Here is a 24838-nt window from a genome sequence, read left to right on the forward strand (position 1 = left end):
CACCAGATTTTTGGATTACTGATGGTATGGTGCTGTACTTATATGTTCAATCCTATTCGACTTTAGAAAATACCCAAATTCCCTACTGGTAAATGATGACCCATTATCTGTGACCAACACTTTGGGAGTCCGTGTATTTCAAAAGATATTTGCAGTTTTTCTGTCATCACCCCCACACTGACAAATGAACTTTATGCATGTCTAATCACTTTGAGTGGACACCTACTGTGACTAAGAACCTTGAACCCATGAAAAGTCCTGCATAGTTGACAGTCAACTGTGTCCAAGGTTTACCCTGCCATTCCCACAAATGTGGGGTACCTGGTGGTGTTAATTTTTGTCCTTATTGGCACGCTGGGCACTGCCCCCACCAATGTGGTTATGTCTGCATCGAAGCCTGGCCACCAGACATAACTTCTCACCAGCATCATTTTGAAGACCCTGGATGGTCTGGTGGAGTTCAGTCAGTACTTGGTGGCGACTTTTCCTCAGGACAATCACTCTTGTTCCCTATAATGATATGCCATTCTCTCCCATGAACTCATCTCTCCAGGTCCAAAAGGTTTAATTTCTAGTTGTGACTGCCCTTTGGTTTCCCCCATCACCACCAGTTTTTTAAGTTTTGTAAGGACTGGAGTTTTCTGCACCCAAAGTCTGATATTGTCAGCTCTGACAGGGAGCATGTCCAGAAAGTTTAATATTGTTATACACTTTTTCACTGGGGGTGCCACCACTGATGTATGTGTTAATGGGAGGTTGTTCAATGCATCACAATTGCTGCTCAGTCTCCCAGACAAACTGTTCTAACTAGTAATTATATACATTTGGTATTAGAGCCCACTGTTGAATGCAGCCCAAAGCTATGGGTGGCACTGCTTTGACCTCGTTGAGCAGCATTTGTGGCCCATGATTATGACAAATGTTTGACCATAAACGTATTGGTGGAACTTTCTGATTCCAAATATGACCACTAATCCTTTATTCTCCATCTGGGCATACTACACTCTGCATTAGCTAAAGCCTTGGATGCATACACTATTCAGCGTTCCTCTCCATTAGACCACCCATGAGGTGGTACAACCCCGATGCCATACAGGGAGGAACCACATGTCTGTACCAGATTTTTCTTGGTAATCTTAGTAAGCCAACACCTTAGAGGGCAATAACTGTTTCTTTACTTCCCTGTAGGTTGGGTTTGTATGTGCAACCATTTCTAAGGCTGACCCTTTTTTTAAGAGTTGATGTAAAAGTGCCAGGATGGATGTCACGTTATGTATGAACGTTCTGTAATACTTTGCCAGCCCAAGAACTTACCAAAGCTCCTGCATACCTGAGAGCCAGGGCACCTTTTATCACCCTCACTTTATCTTCCAACAGGTGTAACCCAGTCTTGTCAACTCTGTAGCCCATTTGGGGTGCCTGGAACAAACATTTTCCCCTTCTAAGGCAATTATCTGCCTTGGAAAAATACCTTAGTACTATGTCCAAGTTTTCTTAAGTGTACCTGAGGTAGACTTTGCAAAATATTCCCCCTGGTCCATTGAAATATTGAACAGACTGACAATACCCCAAATGGCAATTTTGCATATTGGTACAAGCTCTTTATTAATTGTAGCATACTTCTGGGAATCCTTGTCCAAACACAATTGCAAATGTGGCTTATGTCCAGCAATGTGAAGGACGGCATCCCCTGCCAGCTTTGCATGCAAACCCTCTAACTGAGGGACTTGGTATCTATCCAGCTGTGAAAAGTGGTTTAATGTTTATTTAAAATCTCCACAAAGGCAAACAACCTGTCAGGCTTCAAAATTGGTACGATTGGTGCTGCCCATTCTACAAACCAGAGTGGTTTGATGATTCCTTCACTTTCCAGCCTTCTGATTTCTACCTCTACTTTTGCCCATATGGCAAATGGCACTGGGCAAATCTTGCAGCATTGTGGAATTACTTACTCTCAACTAGCAAGATGGTCTTCGCTCCTCTGGTAATCCCTGGACCTTCCTGGAAGACGTCCGGGTATTTAATTAGGACTTCACTTGGATAGCCATTTTCTAATTGAAAAATATTGAGCAAATCTAAGTGAGTCTCTTGCAACCAATTTTATTCCATCATTTATGGGCCCGAGCTTTTTACGACAATCAGTGGTAACTGAACCACTTACGTTTCGTAAGGGACTGGAACTGAAGTTGTACTCTTAAATCTGCAAACATTCCCCAGTATAGGATCTCAGCCTAACCGAGATCTTGCGCAAACTTCAGGGCTGGAGCCCAGAGGAAAGTTTGTTAAAGACTGTTTCTGCAATCACTGATATGGGTGCACCGGTATCAACCTCCATGAGAAGCAGATGACCATTTAACCAGGTGTTTATTTTGAATGGTCTAATTTGCATGTTGCTAAGCTATTTAACTCTTCCAAACCAGGTGTTGGTGGACCTTCCAGAGTATGATACACTCCTGGATACCAGTCTACAAGTTTTCTTTCTCAATTTAAGTCTAACAGAACTCTTTAGGATTATAAGAATGGCTTGCCGGCCTGGATCCTGAAGAAAATTTTAACCATTTAACAGAGGATTGGCTTTGTTTCAGGGTTTTGTTATGCTGACCTAGAGACCCTCTGTTCAGGATATGTCCAGAATGAGGCAATGCAATTGCCTTCACTCAGGTGGTATTCTCTAAGTTCTGTTGAATTGGTGAGGATGTCCACTTCTATTATATGCTCCACGTGTTGCATTTTCCAATGATGAAGCCAGTAGTACCTCCTGTTTGAAGAAGTTCAGTAGGGCTTCAGTTAGTGGGCATTTTTGCACAGTTAGTCATTAATCCCACATGCCAAACAGTCTCTCAGCATCTCATTAAAGGTTAAACCAAAGTCACATGCATCTGCTAGTCTTCTTAACCTCATAAAACTTCTGATACAGATTCCCCTGGCTCTCGAATTGCTGAGTAAAACCAAAAGCATCTCAGAATTAGAGGAGGCTTGGGATCATAAGAAAATTGGGCTCCAATTGACAGAAAATGCATTCTTTCCACATACTGGGCCCAGTCCCCGACATAAGGGTTGAATGTGTCAAGCTTCCCAAGCAAAGGCATGATGTAAGAAATGCTCACCCCGACTCAAAGACGACTGTTGCGAGCGTGTTTCTTCAGGATCAAGTTTTACTCCGGTCACCACCAAAATAACTCCACAGAGGCTGGTATCCTGTTACCAAGTCACCCTTTATTTACACATGAAAAGTCCTTGATCCTGTTACTGCCTTTTCCAAGGCAGCTATCAGAGTGTTAGAAGCTCTGACATTCCTCTTTTCATCTGCCAGCTTGGACTGCTTGATTGGACCAGATTTAAAGCCCCAATCAGGGAACTCATATTCTATGAGGTCCACCTGGCTGACCTCATTACAACCACGATAGTAGTTGCCCAGAAAGTTTCAACTTTTGATGGGTAGTTAACTGACATTGTAACCCTCTGAAAAGCCTCTTACTCTGAGTTAGAGATTTTGGAGAGATACAGTTACCCGAACAATTAGCGTGGAAATGTTAGAGGGACTGAAACCTGCTCTCGCTCCTGGATAACTACCCTGCTCTCCAACCTCTCCCTCAACCCAGAACAACTTAATGTTGGCTTCCTAATGCATACTGAGACCCACCTACCCCCAATACCACCCCCCTACATTCAGGCAACTAATCCTTGCCCCCAACACCCAACACATTCCTGGTGCTACCAAACCTACTTATCTACCCACTTGATACCATGTCCCCATCATGCAAACTGCAACATCACCCTCGCATCACCATCCACCCTACACCTTCAATCACCTGCAACCCCACACCCCCACCGCCTATCACCCCATGCTCTTCACCCAATTGCCACCCCAATCCCATGCTCAACTACCATCCGACCACCCCACTCTCCTACCACCCCAACCTTCACACACTTACAATCTAGCCACCTAGTGCTCTACCCCTCGCCTACCTACCACTACACACCCCCTCACTCCACGTCACTCTACCTCGTGATCCACTTGTCACCTAAAAAAGACCCAATCCTCCTGCCTCTCAAACTCATCACTCACTCAACTGCCATCACACTCACTCACTCACACCCATCTCACCCACTTTCCTTCTCCACTTGCCTTCTTTCAGTAGCTTGTCAAAGAGCTTTGAGACTCTTTACCTTTATTTACTTACTGGATTACAGCAATTAATACTGTAAAAATGGAATTACCTTCTACAAAAATTCCTTATGTTGCTCTTTGCAAGGTTTGCTGCACTGCCTGAGTTACAGTGGATTCTCCATTGGAAGTTGAGTCTGAAAGATTATGGAAAGCTAAATTGCAAATTTTATACGTGATCTGGAATTAAAGATCTTGGAACACAACCACAAATGCAACCACTATTTCGAAGGCCACTTCCTTAAGTATTGTGTGGTGTAGAATATCAGGCCCTAGGATTTATCAGCCTTAATCCCATCAATTTCTCCAACACCATTTCTCTAATAATATCGATTTACTTCCATTCCTCCCGCTCACTAAACCCTGTTTGCCCCATAATTTCTGGTATGTTATTCATACTACTCCTTTCTGAAGACAGAAGCTAAGTGTGAATTTAGATTGTCAGCCATTTCTTTGGTTCCCATTATAAATTATCCTACTTTTGACTGTAATAGACCTATATTAGTTTTCCTCGATCTTTTTCTCTTTACTCATCTGTAGAAAATTTTCAAGTACTTCTTATGTCCCCCTCAATATTACTCTCACACTCTATTTTCCCTTCTAAATCAATCCTTGATCATCCTTTGCTGACTTCTAAACTGTTTGCAAACCTGTTGGTTTTACTTTCCAATTTTTTATGCATCTCTTTTGCATCTTGTTATGGACTAGGTCAGACCTTCTTAAAACATTTCCACAAAGTAGCCAGACCCTAACTTTGCTTGTTGTTTTAGGCAGGTGTTAAGTGGATATTCCAGGAGAGATGCAGCTGGTAAAACCACTTAGCTTGAAACAAAGCAAAATTTATTTATGAGGTTTACCGAACGAAACACAAACAAAAGAGAACAGGATACCAAATAACTTAATCTATCTGAAAACCCGACAAATTATCCCAACTTAAAGATGCTGTTCCAAATGCTTACAACAATCCCCATAAGCACCCTTGGCACAAAAGGAAAAATCAAACACAGGGTCTTACGAGAGAGAGAGATGGGCAGAGGGACTCAGCATGGAACACTTTCTTCCATGTAGCTGTTTCTTGGACCAGCAGCCTCAAAACTGACTGCTGCTTTCTGTGAACAGCCAGACTGCTAAAACCAAACCAGAGAGAAGCTGAGCTGGGCGAACTGGCCATTCACCTTTCATTGTACAAGTGCTTTTCTAAAAAAAAACTTGATAGCATTTTTAAATGGATCAACCCCAGACATTTCGGAGTCTGTGTCTTTACGACCTCCTGAAAGAAAAAAGACAAGGACAACCTAACCTTGTTAAAGGAGCAGCATCATCACATTCTAACACTACCTCTGATGTTCCTCATAATCCTTCATCTGGTCACTGTTCTCTTTTTACATTTGCACCAAACAGGAATAAAATTTTTTTTCTAGTTCACCCATTTGCTCTTTCAATGTTTGCCATTGCCAATTCACTGTAATTCCTTTCTGTAACACTTCTCAATCTATTATAGCCAATACCATCGTAGATTCTCTTATTAAGATTCAGGAACCTAGTCTTAGAATCAGCTACTTCATTCTCCAACTTGATGATAACTCCATCATATTCTGGCCACTGATCTCCAAGGGGTCCTTCACAACTACATTTCCAATTATTCCTCTCATTGCATAATACCTAATCAAAGATGGCCCATTCTCTCATTGGTTCCTCAATATATTAGTCCAGAAAACCATCCTATATCTACTCTACGAATTCCTCCTCTACTGTATTTTGACTGAGTTGATTCACCCAAAAATATGCAGATTAAAGTCACATATAATTACAGATGTCCCTTTGTCGCACAAATCTCTGATTTCCCGTTTAAAGCCTTTCCCAACATCACCACTACATGTTGGTGGTCTGTATGCCACCCTCATTAATGGTTTTGCCCCTTGATAATTCTCAAATCTATACACACAGATTCTAAATTATCTGAGCTAATATCGTCCCTCAATATTGTGTTTGTATCTTCTATAACCAGTAATGCAAACTTCACCACTTTTCCTTTTTGACTCCTTCCAAAATACTGAATACCCTTGGTTGTTCAGTTTACACCCCTGAATACCCTGCAGCCACATCTTTGTAATCCTAACTACATCTATTTGTACAATTAATTCATCCACATTTTATTCAAATGCTCCATGCATTCAGACACAAAGCTTCAGGCTTGTCTTTTTAACATTCTTTGTCCCATTCCCACTTTTTCTAGCCATGGCATTGTTTGATTCTGACCTTTGATTCCTCTGTCTATCATTTCTCTTATTCCCCCCTTTCTGTCTTTTGTTCTTGTTTTTGTTTCTCGTTCCCTTGACTTCTTACATAGGTTCTCATTCCCTTGTCAGAGAGTCATACAGCATGTCAAACAGACCCATCAGAATAATTGTCCTTTCCAACCAGGTTTCCCATTTGCCTGCATTTGGCCAATAACCCTGTAATCCTTTCCGATTCATATTTCTGTATTCATATGTCTTTTAAATGTTGTAACTGTGCCTGCATCTACCACTTCCTCTGGCAGTTCATTCCACATTGGAGCCACCCCTCTGTGTGGAAAAAGTTGCCCATCATGTCCCTATTAAAACTTTCTCTTCTCACCTTAAAAATATGCCCTCTAGTTTTAAACTCCTCTATCAAGGGTCCAAAAATATGGCAAAAATATACCAAAATGCAGACCCATTACCTGCCAATTGTCACAAAAGGTGATGTTGGGTGCTAAATCTACTACTTCATTGTAGCAATTGGTCCATGATGTTACTTTACATCAGCTCTTCTTGCTTAAATGCTACAATTTCAGCTTGTCTCAGTTCATAGCCCTCTATCTAACACAGAAGGCTAGGGATTCAAATTCATCACACAATATTAGGCTGATGTACCAGCTCATTATTATAAGTTCATAAGATATAGGAGCAGAAGTAGATCATTCTGCCCATCGAGTTCGCTCCACCATTCCATCATGGCTGATATGCTCCTAATTCCCATTTTCCTGCCTTCTCCCCAGATTCTTTCAACCCATTACCAATTAAAAATCTGTCTAACTCCTCCTTAAATTTACTCAGTGCCCCAGCATCCACTGCAACATCCACAAAAGAGGAAGTATCCACTGTGCAGAATGTTTCAGTTGTGGTCTCACCAATGCCTTATATAGTTGCAACAATACTTCTTTACCTCTATATTCTATTCCTTTAGCGAGAAAAGCCAACATTCCATTCACTTTTTTTATTATCTGCTGTACATGCATGCTAGTTTTCTATGACTCATGAACAAGGACACCCAGATCCTGCTGTACCATAGCATCCTGAAGCCTCTTACATTTAGAGAAGTCATCTTCCCATTTTTCTGACCAAAATGCATGACCTCACACTAACCCACATTAAACTCAATCTGTCACATTTTGGCCCACTCTCCTAACCTATCTGTCCATTTGTAAGATTTTTTTTTCCTCATTGAAATTTACCATCCCACCTATTTTTGTCATCTGCAAATTTGGCTATAGAGCCTTCTATCTCTGTATCCAAGTCATTAATGTAGATTGTAAATAGCAGGGGCCCAAGGACCAAACCCTGTAGCACCCCACTAGTTACATCTTGCCATTCAGAAAAAAAACTCATTTATCCTGACTCTCTGTGTTCTGTCCATCAGCCAGTCACCCATCCAAGCGATTAAAATACCCTTAATCCCATATGATCCAACTTTGTGAATTAACCTTTGTGTGTGGCACCTTATCAAACACCTTCTGAAACTCCAGTTATATTGCATCTACAGATCCTCATTATCCACTTTGCTTGTTACATCTTTGACAAACTCTCACAAATTAGTCAAGCATGATCTGTCCTTCAAACAACCTGTTGGATAGCGTTTTGACTTTCCAAATGTCCTGATTTTGCTTCCTTGTTAATTGATTCTAATACTTTCCCAACAACGGATGTTAAACTAACTGGTCTATAATTTCCCACATATTGCCTCCCTCCCTTTTTGAATAAGGGTATTACAGTAGCATATTTCCAATCCGCCGCAACTTTTCCCATGTCCAGGGAATTTTGGAATATTGTAACCAATGGATCTACTATCTCCATTCCCAAAGTTTGTCTTTCATTGAGAAATAATAGCTTTGGGATGAAATATTAAACTTGCCTATCATTTCAGCTAGGTATGAAACCTCCTGGGTGGTATTTTGAAAGAATTTTCTCAGCATCACATCCAAAGTTCCTTAACGTGATTCCACTTCTTGTCATTTCAGTGATGTTACTGCAAGCAAATTGACTGTAGTTCAAAATAAATTAATCAGTTACAAAGTACTTTGAGAAATTATAACAATGCATAATCTTCCAAGTTCTTTTATTTACGTAACGATTATACTGATATGTTTCAGATAGCACATCCACCTATCCCATTGGAAGCAACCAGTTATCACAAAGTTTCGGCTTAATGATAAACGCAGATCATGATTTTAATGAACCATTAGAATACAAAGTCAGCTGCACGGAAAATTGGATTGATTATGAAGACTTTTTCAACTGTTTCCAGTAAGTCCATATTCCTGCAATTATTATTCATTTGAGCAGTTTCAAATTTAAGTTTTCCTAATTCTAGTACTCAACTATTCCTTCTTGTATCAAAGTCAGATTTGAACAAATCAGGAACCAAAAATAATTGGGCTTCAATCCCTGGGTCTACAGTAGGGTTCCACCTACTGGATACCTTCAGCTTGGACCCTGCTGGCTTTCCTGTTGTCAATGGAAGGGCAGGCCCTTTTGCATGGGGCCGATAATGATTAGATTAGATTAGATTAGATTCCCTACAGTGTGGAAACAGGCCCCTCATCCCAACAAGTCCACTCCAACCCTCTGAAGAGCAACCCACCCAGATCCATTCCCCTACATTCACCCCTGACTAATGCACCTAACACTGCGGGCAATTTAACATGGCCAGTTCACTTGACCTGCACATCTTTGTACTGTGGGAGGAAACCGGAGCACCCGGAGGAAACCCACACAGACACAGGGAGAATGTGCAAACTCCACACAGGCAGTTGCCCAAGGCGGGAATTGAACCCGGGTCCCTTGCGCTGTAATGTTTTAGTATGGAATAACAGCCTGTCATCAAACAACACATGGAGTGCATCAACAGGAAGGAGACTAGAATGGAGATATAATTTTCATTACCTGAGTTTTTTGAACAAGTTGCAGACTCACATCAGGCTGAACTAGCAATGCAGATTTACAAGATATCACATCACATTGGAGCTAACTACAACGCCCAGAAAGAAGCAGGTCATAACTTTGTTGCACACAATTAGAGGTTTTACACATCATATCCTACTCAGACAGCAATTTATGAGGAAATTGCACATGAGCAAGTAATTAACATACTTAATGTCTCCTTCAATCAACACTATCATTGAGTAGGCAAAATTAAATAAGCTCACCAGTGTTTGGGAGAAAGTGGTGATTAATTGATTAATGATTTATATCAGCTGATAGGAAATTGTGAACGTATTAATTTAAAGGAAAAATTCAACTAGGACCAAATCATTGTATGGACTTAGAAGAAATGTTATTAGATTTTTTTTGCATTAAAGGAGTGTTGTCAAAGGCGTTTCATTTGACCAGACAAGTAGAAGTTAGAAAATAGAACTGTACAGAAATTCAAGGTGACATGGAAACATATTGCTAATTGTTAAGTTCTGGAGTGAAAATGTGGTTACAGTGGTCGTACAAACTGGTAGCACAGTAGCCACCAGTGTATCAATGTTACAACAACAGTGTTACCCAGTGTTAACAGTGAGACAGACAAAGGCAGCATTGGTACAAATACTCTCCCGCTAATACCACAGACTTTTTTTTAAGACGTATCATTTTAAAGTAATATGTTGCAGCAAGAAGCTTACATTTCAGAAGCAAACAGAAATGCACAATAATTAACAAAATTCAATGAACTGAACTTGTTAAAGAGTTAAAGATGATCTACCTGGATGAGTTTAATGGCTGAACTCGAAGTTGCTAGAGTGCATAAATTTTGGCAACAGACTTAGATCATGTTCTGGAAGCTGGATTCAACCAAACATTCAACCAATATGTGTAAAATTCTGTGGATAAGGATGCATGCAACTTTAAATCATGGAACAAGTGACTGCTACACTTCAGTATAAAAAGAGAAAAATCATAAAAACCATACGTGTAACCCAGAATCAGGATTGTCCAGTTTTAAACAGAAGAACAAGGACAGATTTACTGCTAATTTACAAGGTTTGGCTCAAGAAGCCTGAAGATTTTAGAGCTGAACTTCCTCAATTATTCAATGTGCTTGGAAAGCCAAAAACAACTTATCACATCACCTTACATCCTGAATAAAAGCTTGTGTGTTTGTTTGCACTGGAGAGGTTCCTCACCCACTTTTGCAAAAGGTAAAGCAAGAAGTTGACTCAATGGATGAAATCTTCCCAATCTCTGAATAACGTGAACAATGGTGAGTCAGTTGGAACGCATAGCGAGATAAGGAGAAATTAAATTCTTGTTATTAAGATAGCCAATGCCAATTCTGCGACCAAGTTTTAAACAGCAAAATGAGAATTTCACATGAGCAGTAAGTGGCCTATTTGCATGCCATTGGTACTTAATCTCACCTCATTGATATGTGTTTTCCTACTTTTTTCTAATCAACCTGTTAAGTGATGATATTACACACATCTGGATTCTTGCCAGAAAGAAACTGGATGGCACCAATTCCCAGCATAAAGGTCAGAATGTGTACCAGGTGACTACAGCTGTACACATCATGGACAGCAGACAGATCCAATTACAAATACAGTTCTGCACTTTAGAGTACACTGGCATCTCTGATTGTAATGCTGTTACCAGGACACATTTCTCCAAACTCATGGATTAGACCAGGCTGCAAGTCAGGGCTTCTCACTTGCCTTCTTAGCACCAAGTCATTTTGAACCTACTTTGATGCTCACAGCTTCTCTGCCTTGCTTTGTCCCCTCAGCCAGAGCTTAAAATCTCACAGTACTTCTGTTTTGCCTCACTTTTTAGTGCATGCGCAAAGCAAGGCAGCTTGCTTTAGTTATCTGCAGTCATCTATCAAAAGGGTAGACATGTTACTGAATGGCACTATCTTACATTAATGTCACACCTGCAGCACGTAGCAGCAGCTTACATGGCAGACCTTCAGTGAAGGGTCCCAACACTATAACTAAAGGGAATTGTCTGAAATCAGTCTGGTGGCTTGCACCCAATTAATGGCTGCTAGGGACAGTAAGGATTGGGGGTCCACATTTCTATGGATATGAAAATACGTATCACAACACCATACCCCTTGTAGAAAAGCTTGTGTCTTTGTTTACACTGAGAAAAAGTTCCTCACCCACTTTTGCGATAGGTGAAACAAGAAGTTGACTCAATGGATAAAATTTTCCCAACCTCTGAATGACATGGACAATGATAGCTAAGGAGTTGGCCACAGTTATTGCTGCAGATCCAGTGTAACCAGTCTATGGAATCAAAGTAGGTCAGTTGGGGAGCTGCACAGCAATCAGTCAGAGGTCTGTCCACTCATTTGTAGGGGCTGTTTAACAACGTCAATCGGGGTGGCCCATGGTCAGTCCCGGGAGTCTGTCCAGTGAAAGTCAAGGGAGATAATCAGAGGACACTGCTGTTTTAGAGAGCTGAAGAATGGGGATTGAGGGCAGTATGTTGGAATGCAGAAGGAATAATAATTGTGAAGGGGAGGCAACTTAACGTATAGAGGGAAGGAAGTGGTAAAGGACGGGATAGAAATGGGTAATGCGAGAGGCAGGTATCATCTTCATCAGCACCACCCTGGCTTCAATATGGGGAGACAGGGCACTATTGTGTCTGGCATGATGGCATGGTATGACTGGGGTTTAAGGGATAAAGTGAGGTTGGCTGGGAGCATCGGAATGATCAAACTGATGGGATTAACAGGGAGGGCTATCAAGAAGGGAATATGTAGTTCTGGGGCAAGCAGGGGGAGGTCACATGAATGTTGAGGCCGGGCTTGGGACTCACTCCATGAAGTGTGGCCATTGTTTCCTTCCATTCTAATCTCAGTAGCAAGTGCAGAATGGAAATGAAAATGGTTATCACCATAAGGGTAGGAGGGGTAAGTGTTTCATTCTGTGAAGGAGTATGCTCCACTTTTGAACAAAGTGAGGTCCTTCAAAGGGTAATTGTGTTAAACAAGCACCTACATAGTACAGGTGAAAGACACCAATGATTATGACTATGTGAATCTTGCATAATAACCTATATGTGGATTAAAAATCCAGCCTTAACCACTCTTGAACACATCATGCAATGTTGTGCCAATCCTGCTAGTGACTGAGAGGCACAAGGAAGGATTTGCAGCCTGGAAAGATTCACTCTAGTTGCCAAATTAGCAATCACTGTCCAAGGTCTATAACCTGCAGAAGGTGCAGGAGTTGCTCACTTCACGTCTTGAAGCAAAAAACATACACACTATTATCCTATATGCAACACTGCTTTCATTGGATATTGAGGGTAGAGGAGAGTTCCTCATTATTGCAATCACAAATATAATCTTCTACTGTAGGCTTGAGCAACAGATGTGTGAATGAGGGTAACAATGTGCAACCAACATGTAAAAGTATTCCACTAACTATGTCATTGCTTGTCCCAACATTTGAATTTTATCTATGTGTGCCACACTGCTGAATGATCACATTACTGAGGAACTGTTTTGTTTCTAATATTGCATGTAAAAGCTCATTAAACCTGTCCCTAGTGGTGTCAGGCACAGAAGCTGTGATCATCCCAGTGGACTGCGTATGCTGTACTGTGTCTGCAAGCCCAGACCTAGCACTAACCTCCAACTGACATGGAACCTACCCCTACTCTCGAGCTGGCAGCCATAGGCACCCTTATGATGTGGCAAAGATGTAGAGAACCACAGTCAATTATCTTCCATGGAATACTGTGCAGACAGGGATAGTGGCACTATATTCTGCCCAGATGTGGAGGTTAGAATGCCGTTCAATACTATACAGTATATCTACAATGTTAAACTTCTTCACACTGGAACCAACAGGGACTTAGCACGCCCCTTCAACATCAGATTTCATGCAAGTCGTGTCTGGACTTCATAATGGTACCATCCAGACAAATCCTCAGAATCTCTTTTTCAAATAACTGGAGGACACATTGACATAGTGCGATGGATGATGGAATTTTATGAGATCTGCAGCATTGCAAAGACGGGACCTATGGTGTGGAAAGTAAGGGAGGAAATTGCAAGATTCTGTGCAGAAATATTTGCATCAACTATAACCACAGGTGAGGTGCCTGATGACTGGAGGGTAGCTAATGTTGTATCTTTGTTTAAGAAAGGCTGTGAGGAGAAACCAGAGACTTACAGACCTGTGAGTTTTACATCGGTTGTGAGTAAATTATTGGAGGTGATTATGTAAGGTACGACTTATGGATATTTGGAGAGGCAAACACTGATTAGGGATAGTCAACATGGTTTTGTGCGAGGAAAATCATATCTCACAATCTTAATTGAGTTTTTTGATGAAGTTACTGAAAAGATTGATGAGGACAGAGCAGTAGACGTCCTTTACTAGGACTTTAGTAAAGCCTTCGACAAGGTTCCTCATGGTAGACTAATTTGTAAAATTAGGTCACATGGGATTCAGGATGAGCTTGCCAATTGGATATGTAATTGGCTTAATGGCAGGAGACAGAGATTAGTGGTGGAGGGTTGTTTTTCAGACTGGAAGCCTGTCACCAACAGTGTTCTCCAGGGATCGGTTGTGGGACCTCTTTTGTTTGTCATTGATATAATTGGTTTGGATGAGAATATAGCAGGCATGGTTAGTAAGTTTGCAGACAACACCAAAAATTTGGTGGCATAGTAGGCAGTGAAGAAGATTTTCTAAGGGATTTTGATCAAATGGATAAATGGGCTAAAAGATGGCAGATAGAGTTCAGTCTGGATAAATGCATTTTGGTACAACAAACTAGGGTAGGGCTTATTCAGTTAATGATGGGGCCTTGCGAAGTGTTGTAGAACAGAGGGACCTCGGGATGCAGGTACATAATTCTTACATCACAAAGAGACAGGGTGTTTAAAAAGGCATTCAGCACGCTTGTCTTGATTTCTTAGTCCTTTGAGTACAGGAGTTAGGAAGTCATGTTAAGGTTGTAAAGGACATTGATGAGGCCTCTGCTGGAATACAGTGGCCAGTTCTGATCACAGTTATAGGAAGGATATTATTAAGCTGAAGACGTTCAGAAGAGATTTACCAGGATGCTGCCGGGTTTGAAAAGTTTGGGTTATAAAGAAAGGCTGGATAGGCTAGGACTTTATCACTGGAGTGTAGAAGCTTGAGAAGTGACCTTATAGAAGTTTATAAAGTAATGAGGGATATAGATAGAGTTAGTAGTAGTAGTCTTTTCCATAGAACTGGGATTTCGAGACGAAGGGGAATATTTTTAAGGTGAGACGAGAAAGATTTAAAAAAGACATGAGGGGTAAATTATTTACACAGAGAGTGGTTTGTGTGTGGAATGACCTTCCTGAAGAAGTGGTGGATGTGGGTACAATTACAACATTTAAAATACATTTGGATAGATACATGAAAAGGAAAGGTTTGGGGGGATATGATCCAGGAGCCAGCAGGTGGAACTAGTTTAGTTTGGGATTATGTTCGGCATTGACTGGTTGGACTGAAAGATCTGTTTCCATGCAGTATGACTGTATGACTCTATGTGGATGTTCTTTGGACACAGCAGTAAGTTCAGCATCTGACAGCTAAGCAGCATCAGTCAGAGCAGCGCAGGAAATGCTTTCATGTGAACATTGTTTAATAGAACTGAGTTATGTCAAGTCATCTTTCACTGAATGTACATCTTCATACTGCTGAGCCCAGCATTAACTATATAATCCCAACTGCAAGTATGCCTTAAGAATTTGATACGTGGTTCACAATGTTTCATAAAGGTTCAGATTACTAATGGTTGACAGCCTTCACAACATCTGACGTTCCCTCATGCAATACTGACAGGCTTTCATGCTAGCTTGGATGCTATGGAAAGGAAAGCTATCTTTTAGACAGGATTAAAGTGTTGTGTAATGATTGGGATCATTAACTTCAATACCTTCATTCTTGTAGTTGTGGCTCAAATGACATTTGAGCATGCAGCTGATGATGAAAAATGCACATTTATTGACAAATATGATGATGTATTTCCAATAATGTGTTAGCTGTGCCGCATATGTGCCCTCAGAAGGTTGTTTTCTTCTTTCTCTTCCTCGATATCTGGGTGCAATCCCAGGGTGCATAGGTGGGATGGAGAGAGTTTGTTGGTTTTAGAGTTTTGGGCATATGTCCCTGAGTCATTGGTGCTGAGAGGGCCTAGGCATTGAGTGTGTCCTGCCTAGATGCAGTTTCACCTCATCGGGTTGAAATCACAAGGTTGAGGATAGCAGAAAGGAATAAGTGAAAGGCCTAACCACCTCTGGATTGTCCTGAGAGGAAACATCTGGAGCCTCGACATGGTTCCTACTCTAGCTGAGTGCCTACTGGCACCATCCGATCTTCTTTTGAGCACCATTAGCTCGATGATAGAGTGTAGGTGGGGCAGCACGGTGGCGCAGTGATGAGCACTGCTGCCTCACAGCACCAAGGACCCAGGTTCAATTTCAGCCTCAGGCAACTCTCTGTGTGGAGTTTGCACATTCTCCCCGTGTCTGCGGGGTTTCCTCTGGGTGCTCCAGTTTCCTCCCATAAGCCAAAGATGTGTAGGTTCGGCGAATTGGCCATGCTAAATTCCCCATAGTGTTCAGGGTTGTGCAGGTTGGGCGCATTGGTCAGAGATAAATATGAAGTAATGGGTTCTGGGTGGGAGACTCTTTGGAGGGTTGGTGTGGATTTGTTGGGCCGAAGGACATGTTTCCACACTATAGGGAATCTAAGATTCAAAGGTGTGTGACCTTATTCAGCAGACATTGAGTGTGCTGGACCTGAGTCCAAAGCAGCTGCCAACATGTCCATTGAAGCAGCCAGACTATTGTATGCCCAAGCAGTACAAACAGCCTGAGTCCAGTCCTCCAAACGTTGGGCCAGTTTATCCAACGCCTCCAGCAAAGCCTGCCTGCTGCTTTAGTATCTGCTTTTGCATTTGGAAGGTGTTCTCAGTGGCTGACGCACACATACTCTCCTGCCTATGGCTAAGCAGGTACCTTGTCCCTAGCCATCTTTTGAGTGCCAATGACATGAGGCATTTCTTCCTCAACCAGCTATGGGGACGTAACAATAGGTGTGCTCACCAGTATGTTTGTTTTCGCTGATAAATCATCAACTGTACTGGGAATTCAGAGATTTACAGTTATTGAAAAAGATGCTTAAGCTGCTAACTGGGCTTGGGAAGATTTTCAGGCTACATCCTGGATGTCTAGTTCACAACTGAGACAAACCAAAAAATTTTGTTTACTTAATTGAATGATAAGAAATTAGTGTTATGATTCCAGCCAATGTTAGTACTAGACTAGTCAGATCCCAGTCTACAACTTTGCTTGATAGATCATATTTTGTTTTTATTAAATTTAATGTGGTGAACTTTCATTGATGTATAATAAGCACAAAATTCTGCAGTTTTTTAACAATAAAACAGAAGGTTATTACATACAACAAATAAAGATAAAATAGAACAAACTAAGCTATTTGCATTTAACACAATTTGGAAGATTTCGAAATATAAAATCCCATATATACTTGACACCATCACTTTACAATACTGAATTAACTAAAATAAATACTGAAATGCCTAAAGCTTTCACTTAACTGTTTCTTTAAATTCCCAGTCTTGACATCTTGATAGTCTTTTCCTTGCTTATTCACACAACCAAAATTAAATTTTCTTGGCTTCAAATAATTCCTTAAAGTTTCTAATCAAATAATTCAGGTCTAGAATTTTTAGGCTAAAACTCGACATTGAGGTAACCTATTGCTAATCTTTATGAATTAACTCCTTTCTCCAGTAGAAACTGTTCTTACATCTGACCCCAGGCGGGTCTTCCACAAACTGCTCACAGAAACTTTCCAGTATATGCCTTTTTCCTAAGCAATTTCTGATTCTTCCAAACCAAGAGCAAGCTGATGTCTTTCAAGGTTTACTCTCTCCAATCTTAAAACTCTCACAGTATAAACAAATCTTCATGATCACTCCAGAAAGACCTCAGTCACCTGTTTTGTGAGACATACTGGTTTAAATACATGACTCCAGAAAGATTGACATATACATCGATCAGGATCCACACGCCACTAGTAACTGGAAAAAGTATTTTTTTATTTCACATTGTGACCCATGGAGTAAAGGAACTAGAGCAATGATGCAATCCTCCAGCCTTGATGACAATATTAAAGTGAGAGCTCACAGCAGGATACAGAACACAAATTTTTTTTTATTATTTACTTTTTTTCCCTAATCAACCTGTTCAGAAAGATGTTATTATACACCTTTGGAACGGGTAAGATTTGAACCCGGGTCTCTTGGTTCAGGGATAGGGACTCCACAAGAGCCCCACAGACAGTGTTTAATTGGGAGTGGAATACTAATAATTCATTTCTTATGCATTATTATATCAAAAATGACTTTGGCAGTTGCTAAGCTATATCTGGTGAAGAAAAATTTATCCTGAATGATTTCCAAAGAATAACCAGGGTTAAGCAAATGAATTGGTTGATAAGGTTTAGAAAAAACCATCTATGAAAGCAGTCATAATTGGGCTGATAGCACACCTTTGAAGTTGGAAGAAACACAATTCAAATCCTGTGTTGAGTCAAATGAGTTAATAAAAATGCAATTGCAGATGAAGCAGCTTGAACAGGAAAGTGAAATGGAAATTTAACAGTGTGAACTTGAAAGAGGAGAAGAAGGGGAAAGGGAGAATATTTAAGATGTTAGGGAGACAGTGCACTCCTTTAACCTCTCTCCTAATACCTACAAATTAGGTCATTCACCTAACATGGTAAACATGGCCTCGACTTAACATCTCACCTGAAATACAGCATCTCTTCAGAACTATACCGGAAATATCAGACTAGGTTGTGTGTTCAGGTCTCTGCAGTAAAGCTTGAACACTCAATCTTCTGATGAGATACTACCAGTTGAGCTATGGAGGACGAATATGTCCTTCATTTTCCTTCATTTTGTAAAGTATTATATGCACCTACAAATGGACTGGCATAAATGCCTCTAGCTTAAGCAGAAATTTGTTTTTTTTTCAGTCACCAGGGAGAGGAAGGAGAAGGGAACCTGTAGCAATTTTGTTTTGTTTCCTGATAAGTGTTCTCCTTCCCCCCTTCTCATGCTATGAAGGAGGGGGAAATTGAGAAACTGATCTTGAATGGAAATTTCATGGACAGAGTTTAAAGAATAATTACAGTAAAATGTTGTGTTCCTGGCTAGACCTATACAGGGTGTTGCATGAATAGATCATACTGCTAGTTTACAGGAAAAAGCCAAGGGAATGTTTGTAAACATTTATGTCTTCAGTTGCTTTCAATTGAGTTGAGTTGAGAGAATCTGCTTGGAACTTTTAACAGTTATAGTTTTCATTCTGTCTAAGAAATAAAGAATCAGATGTTGATTCAGCAGAATAGTAATTTGGTATAAGAAATTCATCCTTTTTCGGGAAGGCAACATCATATAATTTGGACTTAAGTATATGTGTTACACTGCTGTTAGTATTTATAGCCCTGTCCTTATTAATGTGCTTAATAATTGAAACCTAATAGGTCTGTTGTGACATTCCACCACTTAGTGAAGATGAGAGAAGAATCTGATGAAGGGAGTACTTAAAATAATTAGCTGCAAGAGTTTGCTGTTCATTCTCTGAAATATTACCAAAAGTCTGCATACATATTGATCATAGAGAGTCCTAGAAAGTTGGGGTTCATGTAAAAAGATATGGTCTTTAAAATGTCACAAACAGGTGCAGAAAGTAATCAGAAACAATAATGGAATGCTGGCATTGATATCTAAAGAACTGGAGTGCAAGGATACAGAAGGTGTGCTGTAGTTATACAATCCTGCTTTGACCCTGTTGTGAGAAGACCTGAGCACACACTTTCGGAAGGCTGTATTGACAAAAAAGAAGAACGATACATGGACTTCAGGGGTTAAGTTATGAGGAGAGGTTATGCAAATGATACCTGCTTTCCTTAGAATTTAGAAGGTCAAGGGGTGACCTGGTTAAAATCTTCAAGATATTAGCAGAAAAAGATAATGGGAATTCTAGAATTAGAGGACATAGTCTGAGAATTAGCACCAGACCATTCAAGAGATAGATTAAGAAACATTTATACACACAAAAGGATGGTAGATGTTTGGAATGCTCTTCAGCAAACAACAGTGGTTGCTAGACGAATTGTTAATTTTAAATCCAAGATAGATAGACTTTTGTTAAGCAAAGGTATGAAAGGACATGGGACAAAGGCAAGTCAGTGAATGGTGGAACAGGATCAAGGGGCTGGATGGTCTTTTCCTGTTCCTATGATATGAATCTAAAGAATGATTTAACAAAGATATAGAAGAAACTTTTTTTAAACAACATAATGATGATGCCTTTCACTGACAGTGAAATGTTAATCTTCCAAATGGTGATATCATGAACTTGGATTTTTAAGCTAGCAAGTACAAACTATCAAAGGTATTGGAAATCTGAAATAAAATGGAGGAAGTTGGAAGTGACCAGCAGTTCTGACAGCATCTGTGAAGAGAAAAGAAGAGTTCATGTTTCATACTAATCACCTTGTGATGAGCCATACACATGTTTGCCTTTCAGGTTTGTGTGTATCTTTGTTAAAAATATTTAAAGAAGCCATATAGTTAAATAAATCGCCTATGTTTGAGAAAGGAAGTGGCCAAAACATATCCCAGCATTGTATTTTCCATATATTGTAAATAAGAAGTAGGATTTGTTGTGGTGACATCCGAACTCCTAACCAGAGACTCTGAGTTCAAGTCCAACTTTCAGACTGATGGTGATGGCAGGTGCATTAATAGTGTGTGAAAACAGGCTAAAGATCAATTTGAAATCCATAAAGCAAGTACCACCAGCACACAGTAAGAGTGGGAGAGGTTCCTGGCCAGAAGTTGGTGATAGTCAGAAATTGGCACCTCCACCATCTCTATGCATAGTTACAGGTTACAGCATGCATCTAAACTATGTTGCCATAGCAAATCAGACTCCTTAAGGGGTCATTTGGCTCAATGGCTGGAGTGGACCAAATAGATGCCAAATGACATCATTATGGCTGGGATGGGTTCAGGCCTGCCTCCTTGCCCTATTCATTGATGGAGGTTCTGACACTTTCGGTTGAAGGTGCTTTCAGGCACAATGCTCAAGCAGAACAAAATATGAGAAATATGGCCCAATCCATTGGGCCTTTTGAGCTCATCTTCAACATTGATCTTATTAAATTTTCATTTGCTTCCAGGAAATTGATCATTTTCCATAACCCAAGTAAATACACATATTCGTTGCAAAAATCATGCTTAAAGGTAATCTTCTTGTATTTGATATCTTTTATATATTTTAGTTGCATTCCAAATTTTATTTTACATGTTTTGCAGTAAATACTTTTAAATCTTTTATGAACTTCTATTTATTATGTTTTCCATTGGATTTCAAATAAGCAGAAATCTGTAATGTGTAATAAGATGCAATAGCATTTATATTCAACATTAAACTTGTACCAAGATGAAATTGTACTATTATGAAAAGGCTCACATACGTGTCATCTCTTCCATTTGATTACATAGCTTGAGGTACCAGGTGAATTAATTGACTACTGCAATGTACTATTTGTCCTGTTCACATTTTAGACTTGTAACAATATAAAATATAAATGCTATTGTATCTTATTAGACAGTAAAAACTGTTTTCTATAAGTCAATGTTGTCAGTATCATAACCCAAGTCAGTGAATAATCAGGAGAAGAGCACTTGGCATGATTTGCCAAGTACAAAGTAAATCTTACTTCCTGCTACCTAGATGCCATTAGGATCTATGTTTGAAATTAGTACAGGTTAATTGGATAATGTGATATTTCCCCAGATGACCTTGGTACCTTATGGTATATCCTACGAGTATGTAGTAGAGAAAGTCCCTGGGTTGGAAATGGGTTCCATTCTGGAGTCTGCTCACAAGTCAATTTACATACACATCAGAAGATAATGCAGAACAATTTAAAGCAGCTACTCGTATGTTCAGGAAATGGTTATACATCGTATCTTAAAAATGAGATCACATTTGTAAGTAAAAGCATTTATAAGTCAGACATTTGTAAATTGGGGATTGCGATAGTTCCCATCTTTGCTTTGTTTTGGGCTATCTAGTGATTAGTAGTTAAAGATAAACCATTGTAGAGTTATCTCTGTAAGAGGCACGGATCTGAGAAATCAAAAAGTTTTAATTGAAACACAGGAGGTTAGCACCTAGTCAAAAAGCTCACCAGTCCAGTGCAGTCACAATACGTCAAATGTCCTCATTCTGCACTGTAACAACACGGATTATTGCATGATAGTTATAAATGCAGCTACATTTGGCCAACTATAATTACTAGGACCTCAGGAAACTGGTACAGGTACATCTACTGCCTTCAAGAGCAAGAGTAAAATCCTTGTCTCCGCCCACTGTGTATGACCTCAGTAGAATCAATGGAGCCAAAGTTACATGAATATTATTCTTTTCAGAACCAATACCTTATACAAAAAACACCCCAAGTCTTTTTCACCATAGTGAACCCACTAAACAGTAAAGTATATAGCTATATCAAATCAACAACTAAACCATGTCCTCCCAAGTCCCTGACTTCACAAATGCAGGTGGTTTGGATGTTGCACACTTAAAGTTTTGTCTTCAGACTTGACAAAAGAGTAAATCTTTGTTTGAGGACTGTAAACCCTGGTTCTGATCCATGGAGCATTTCTAAGCGAGAGGACCTTTTATCTGAAGGATATTTTTCACAGAGGACACAATTCTTTGTAGACATTGGTGTTAGATCATTACCTCACATGAATTTCCTCTCTGAAAGACAGATGCTCTATTGAAATAAGTATTTTCATCCTTGCAGTATCCTAGATTTCTGGATAAGGCAATCACTTTCTGATTAGTAATCTCTTTCAAGTATAATGGATGTTAAAACTAGGCAATTTCTTATTTTTAACCTTGTCCTAAATTTGTGAATGCTAAACTGGCTCCCTTGGAGTCATGCAAACCTCATCGCTTTGATTTTTTTGATCAGGCTGGATGTCTTCAGTTACCTTCTTTGTTTGACCGATGAAGCAGATTTTCTCACACCCTCAGTCATGTTGAAAGATTGTTGCTCACTTAATGCTATCTTTGTCATTAGCATTGACAATTTTGCTGTACTGGCTGTTCAGTAAAGTGTTCTGCTGTCTGGACATCATTAACAATTCCTGAATGAGCTCAAGTATGTTGTACTGCTCTTTGTTGTACTCAGTATTGGCAGCTTCTTCTAAGTTCTGCTGGTGCTTGAAGCTTGTATTCTCGTATTCACTAACACAATTATAAATGGAATTACCGTAGACCTTGCTAGCATCTCTACCATAGCTATGTTGTGGTATTTCCTTTATTTACAAATCTTTTAAACTTTGTATTTCAGAGATGTTGTGTTCATTTCTTTAATGCAGCTTAAAATAATATGACTAGCTGTTCTGGTACTAATTCACTGCTTTCAAGCTTTATAAAAACTTGCTTATTTTTATAATCAACATTTTTGCATTGCTTATTGTGTTTTCAGGACTTTCCTGTCATTTTTAACAATCATAAATGGTGACCAGCTGCTTTTTCTAGGGTTTTCCCACTTTTAACAGGCATTATGGAGTGGCCCCACTCCTTCCTGATGTAAGAGACCATATTTCTTTTTGAACCTATAGACTGAAATTTCAAAAATGAACACTTTTAAAAGGAGAGAAAATCAAAGAATTTGTTTTCAGAAAACAAGAGAAGCCAGCTAGTACATATAAAACAATGTTACTTCTAGGGACACTATGTATGGACAAATAGGCTTCACCAAAGTGTGTTCAGGGCAATTTTACCCAGAAAGAGTCTTTTAATTGGCTTTTCTCAAAAACTTTTCTTTACAAAATTATAAAATTACAAAAATATGAAAATATAACATTATAACAACAAAACAACAATAAACAATAAACCAACTACTATACTACTGTACAAAAGAACTCACAACTATGCTCATTACACATCAATATATAAGTAAATAAATAACGCCGCTCAGCATAACAAGACCACACTCTCAACCTTCAAGAGCATCAATTATTAAACCACCTTTGCACGAAATTCTTCTTCTCAGGACATTAAGCTTATTATGGCAAAAGTGAGGACTGTAGATGCTGGAAACCAGAGTTTAGATCAGAGTGGTGCTGGAAAAGCACAGCAGGTCTGGCAGCATCCGGGGAGCAGGAAGATTGACGTTTCGGGCAAAAGCCCTTCATCAGGAATAGAGGCAGGAAGCCTCCAGAGTGGAGAGATTAAGCTTATTAAACCAAACCACTATGTCTAGACAAAAGCCCGAATCAAAATAGTGGACAGATGTGCTTCCAGATAATTCAAAAAGGGCTGCCATGTCTTATAAAAATTGTCCGTTTTCTGGTGCACCATGTTTGCAAGAAAATCCAAAGAAACGTAGTCCATAATTAATTTATGCCACCCCAACAGACCTGGAGGGGTTCTCAGACACCCAGCACATCAGAATGTTCTTCCTCGTGCAAAAAAAGAATCTCAGAATCAGAATCCTTCACTACATTAAAGTCATTCTGTAAATTGAAGTTATTGTTGTTTACCCATCTCTTGCACTCAGTAAAGTTTCAGGGTCTAATGAGCTGCAATGCATCCAGAACCAGGAATTAGTAAATTTTCAGTTTCATCAAAAGTGTAATTTGTTATCTTAAATCCTAAGTATCTGTTTACTTCCTACTGGTTCTGGCTCAGTATTATACTAAAATTGACTTCATGACATTGGATTAGTCCACAGATGATCGAGGTCCATACTATCTACATGTGGACCACATCAAGCCAGTAGAAATGTTGGTTACTTTCTCTGCATTGGTACGCTGGGGTGATATCAGCTGTGAGAAGAACCTTAACAAAGGAAACAATGACAAAGGTTAGTGCTTCATACATTTTATTTACTGTTATAGAGTTATCAGGGATAAAAGAAAAGTAAGCCTATTCTGCTAAATAATTTAATTATGGCCAACCTGCACTTGCAATTCATTTTTATTGAAAATGAATCAATCACCATTGTGAAATATTTTTAATTGACATAGATTCAATCACTTTCTAGCCAACAGTGCTATATTTTAACTATCCTTTGTGCTGATATCACCCAGCTCTAAAGCTGGATGTGTCGTTGTTTTGAACTTTTGATGAAGAACTTTTTCTCAATCCCTGCAATCAAAGCCTTCAATAATTTTAAACAGCTCAATTAAATGATGCCTGAATATCATATAATCAAGGGAATGCAAACTTAATCTCCATAAACTTTCTTCATAATTAAATCCTCCAGTCCTGGCATCATTCTGTCACATCAGAATTGCAACTCTTCCATAAGAG

At 39.6% G+C, this 24838-nt stretch overlaps 1 protein-coding gene across 1 annotated transcript in view; it reads left to right on the top strand.

Annotated features, from left to right (window-relative positions):
* The window catches only part of adgb (androglobin), a 332059-nt gene that overhangs the window by 208186 nt on the left and 99035 nt on the right, over nucleotides 1–24838 (top strand). The window contains exons 19-21 of the mRNA XM_072581648.1: nucleotides 8562–8715; nucleotides 20679–20742; nucleotides 24251–24389. Coding sequence (XP_072437749.1) covers nucleotides 8562–8715; nucleotides 20679–20742; nucleotides 24251–24389 — 357 coding nt within the window. The remainder of the gene's footprint in view (nucleotides 1–8561; nucleotides 8716–20678; nucleotides 20743–24250; nucleotides 24390–24838) is intronic.

Source organism: Chiloscyllium punctatum, chromosome 11 (assembly GCF_047496795.1).
Source record: "Chiloscyllium punctatum isolate Juve2018m chromosome 11, sChiPun1.3, whole genome shotgun sequence".
NCBI lineage: Eukaryota > Metazoa > Chordata > Chondrichthyes > Orectolobiformes > Hemiscylliidae > Chiloscyllium > Chiloscyllium punctatum.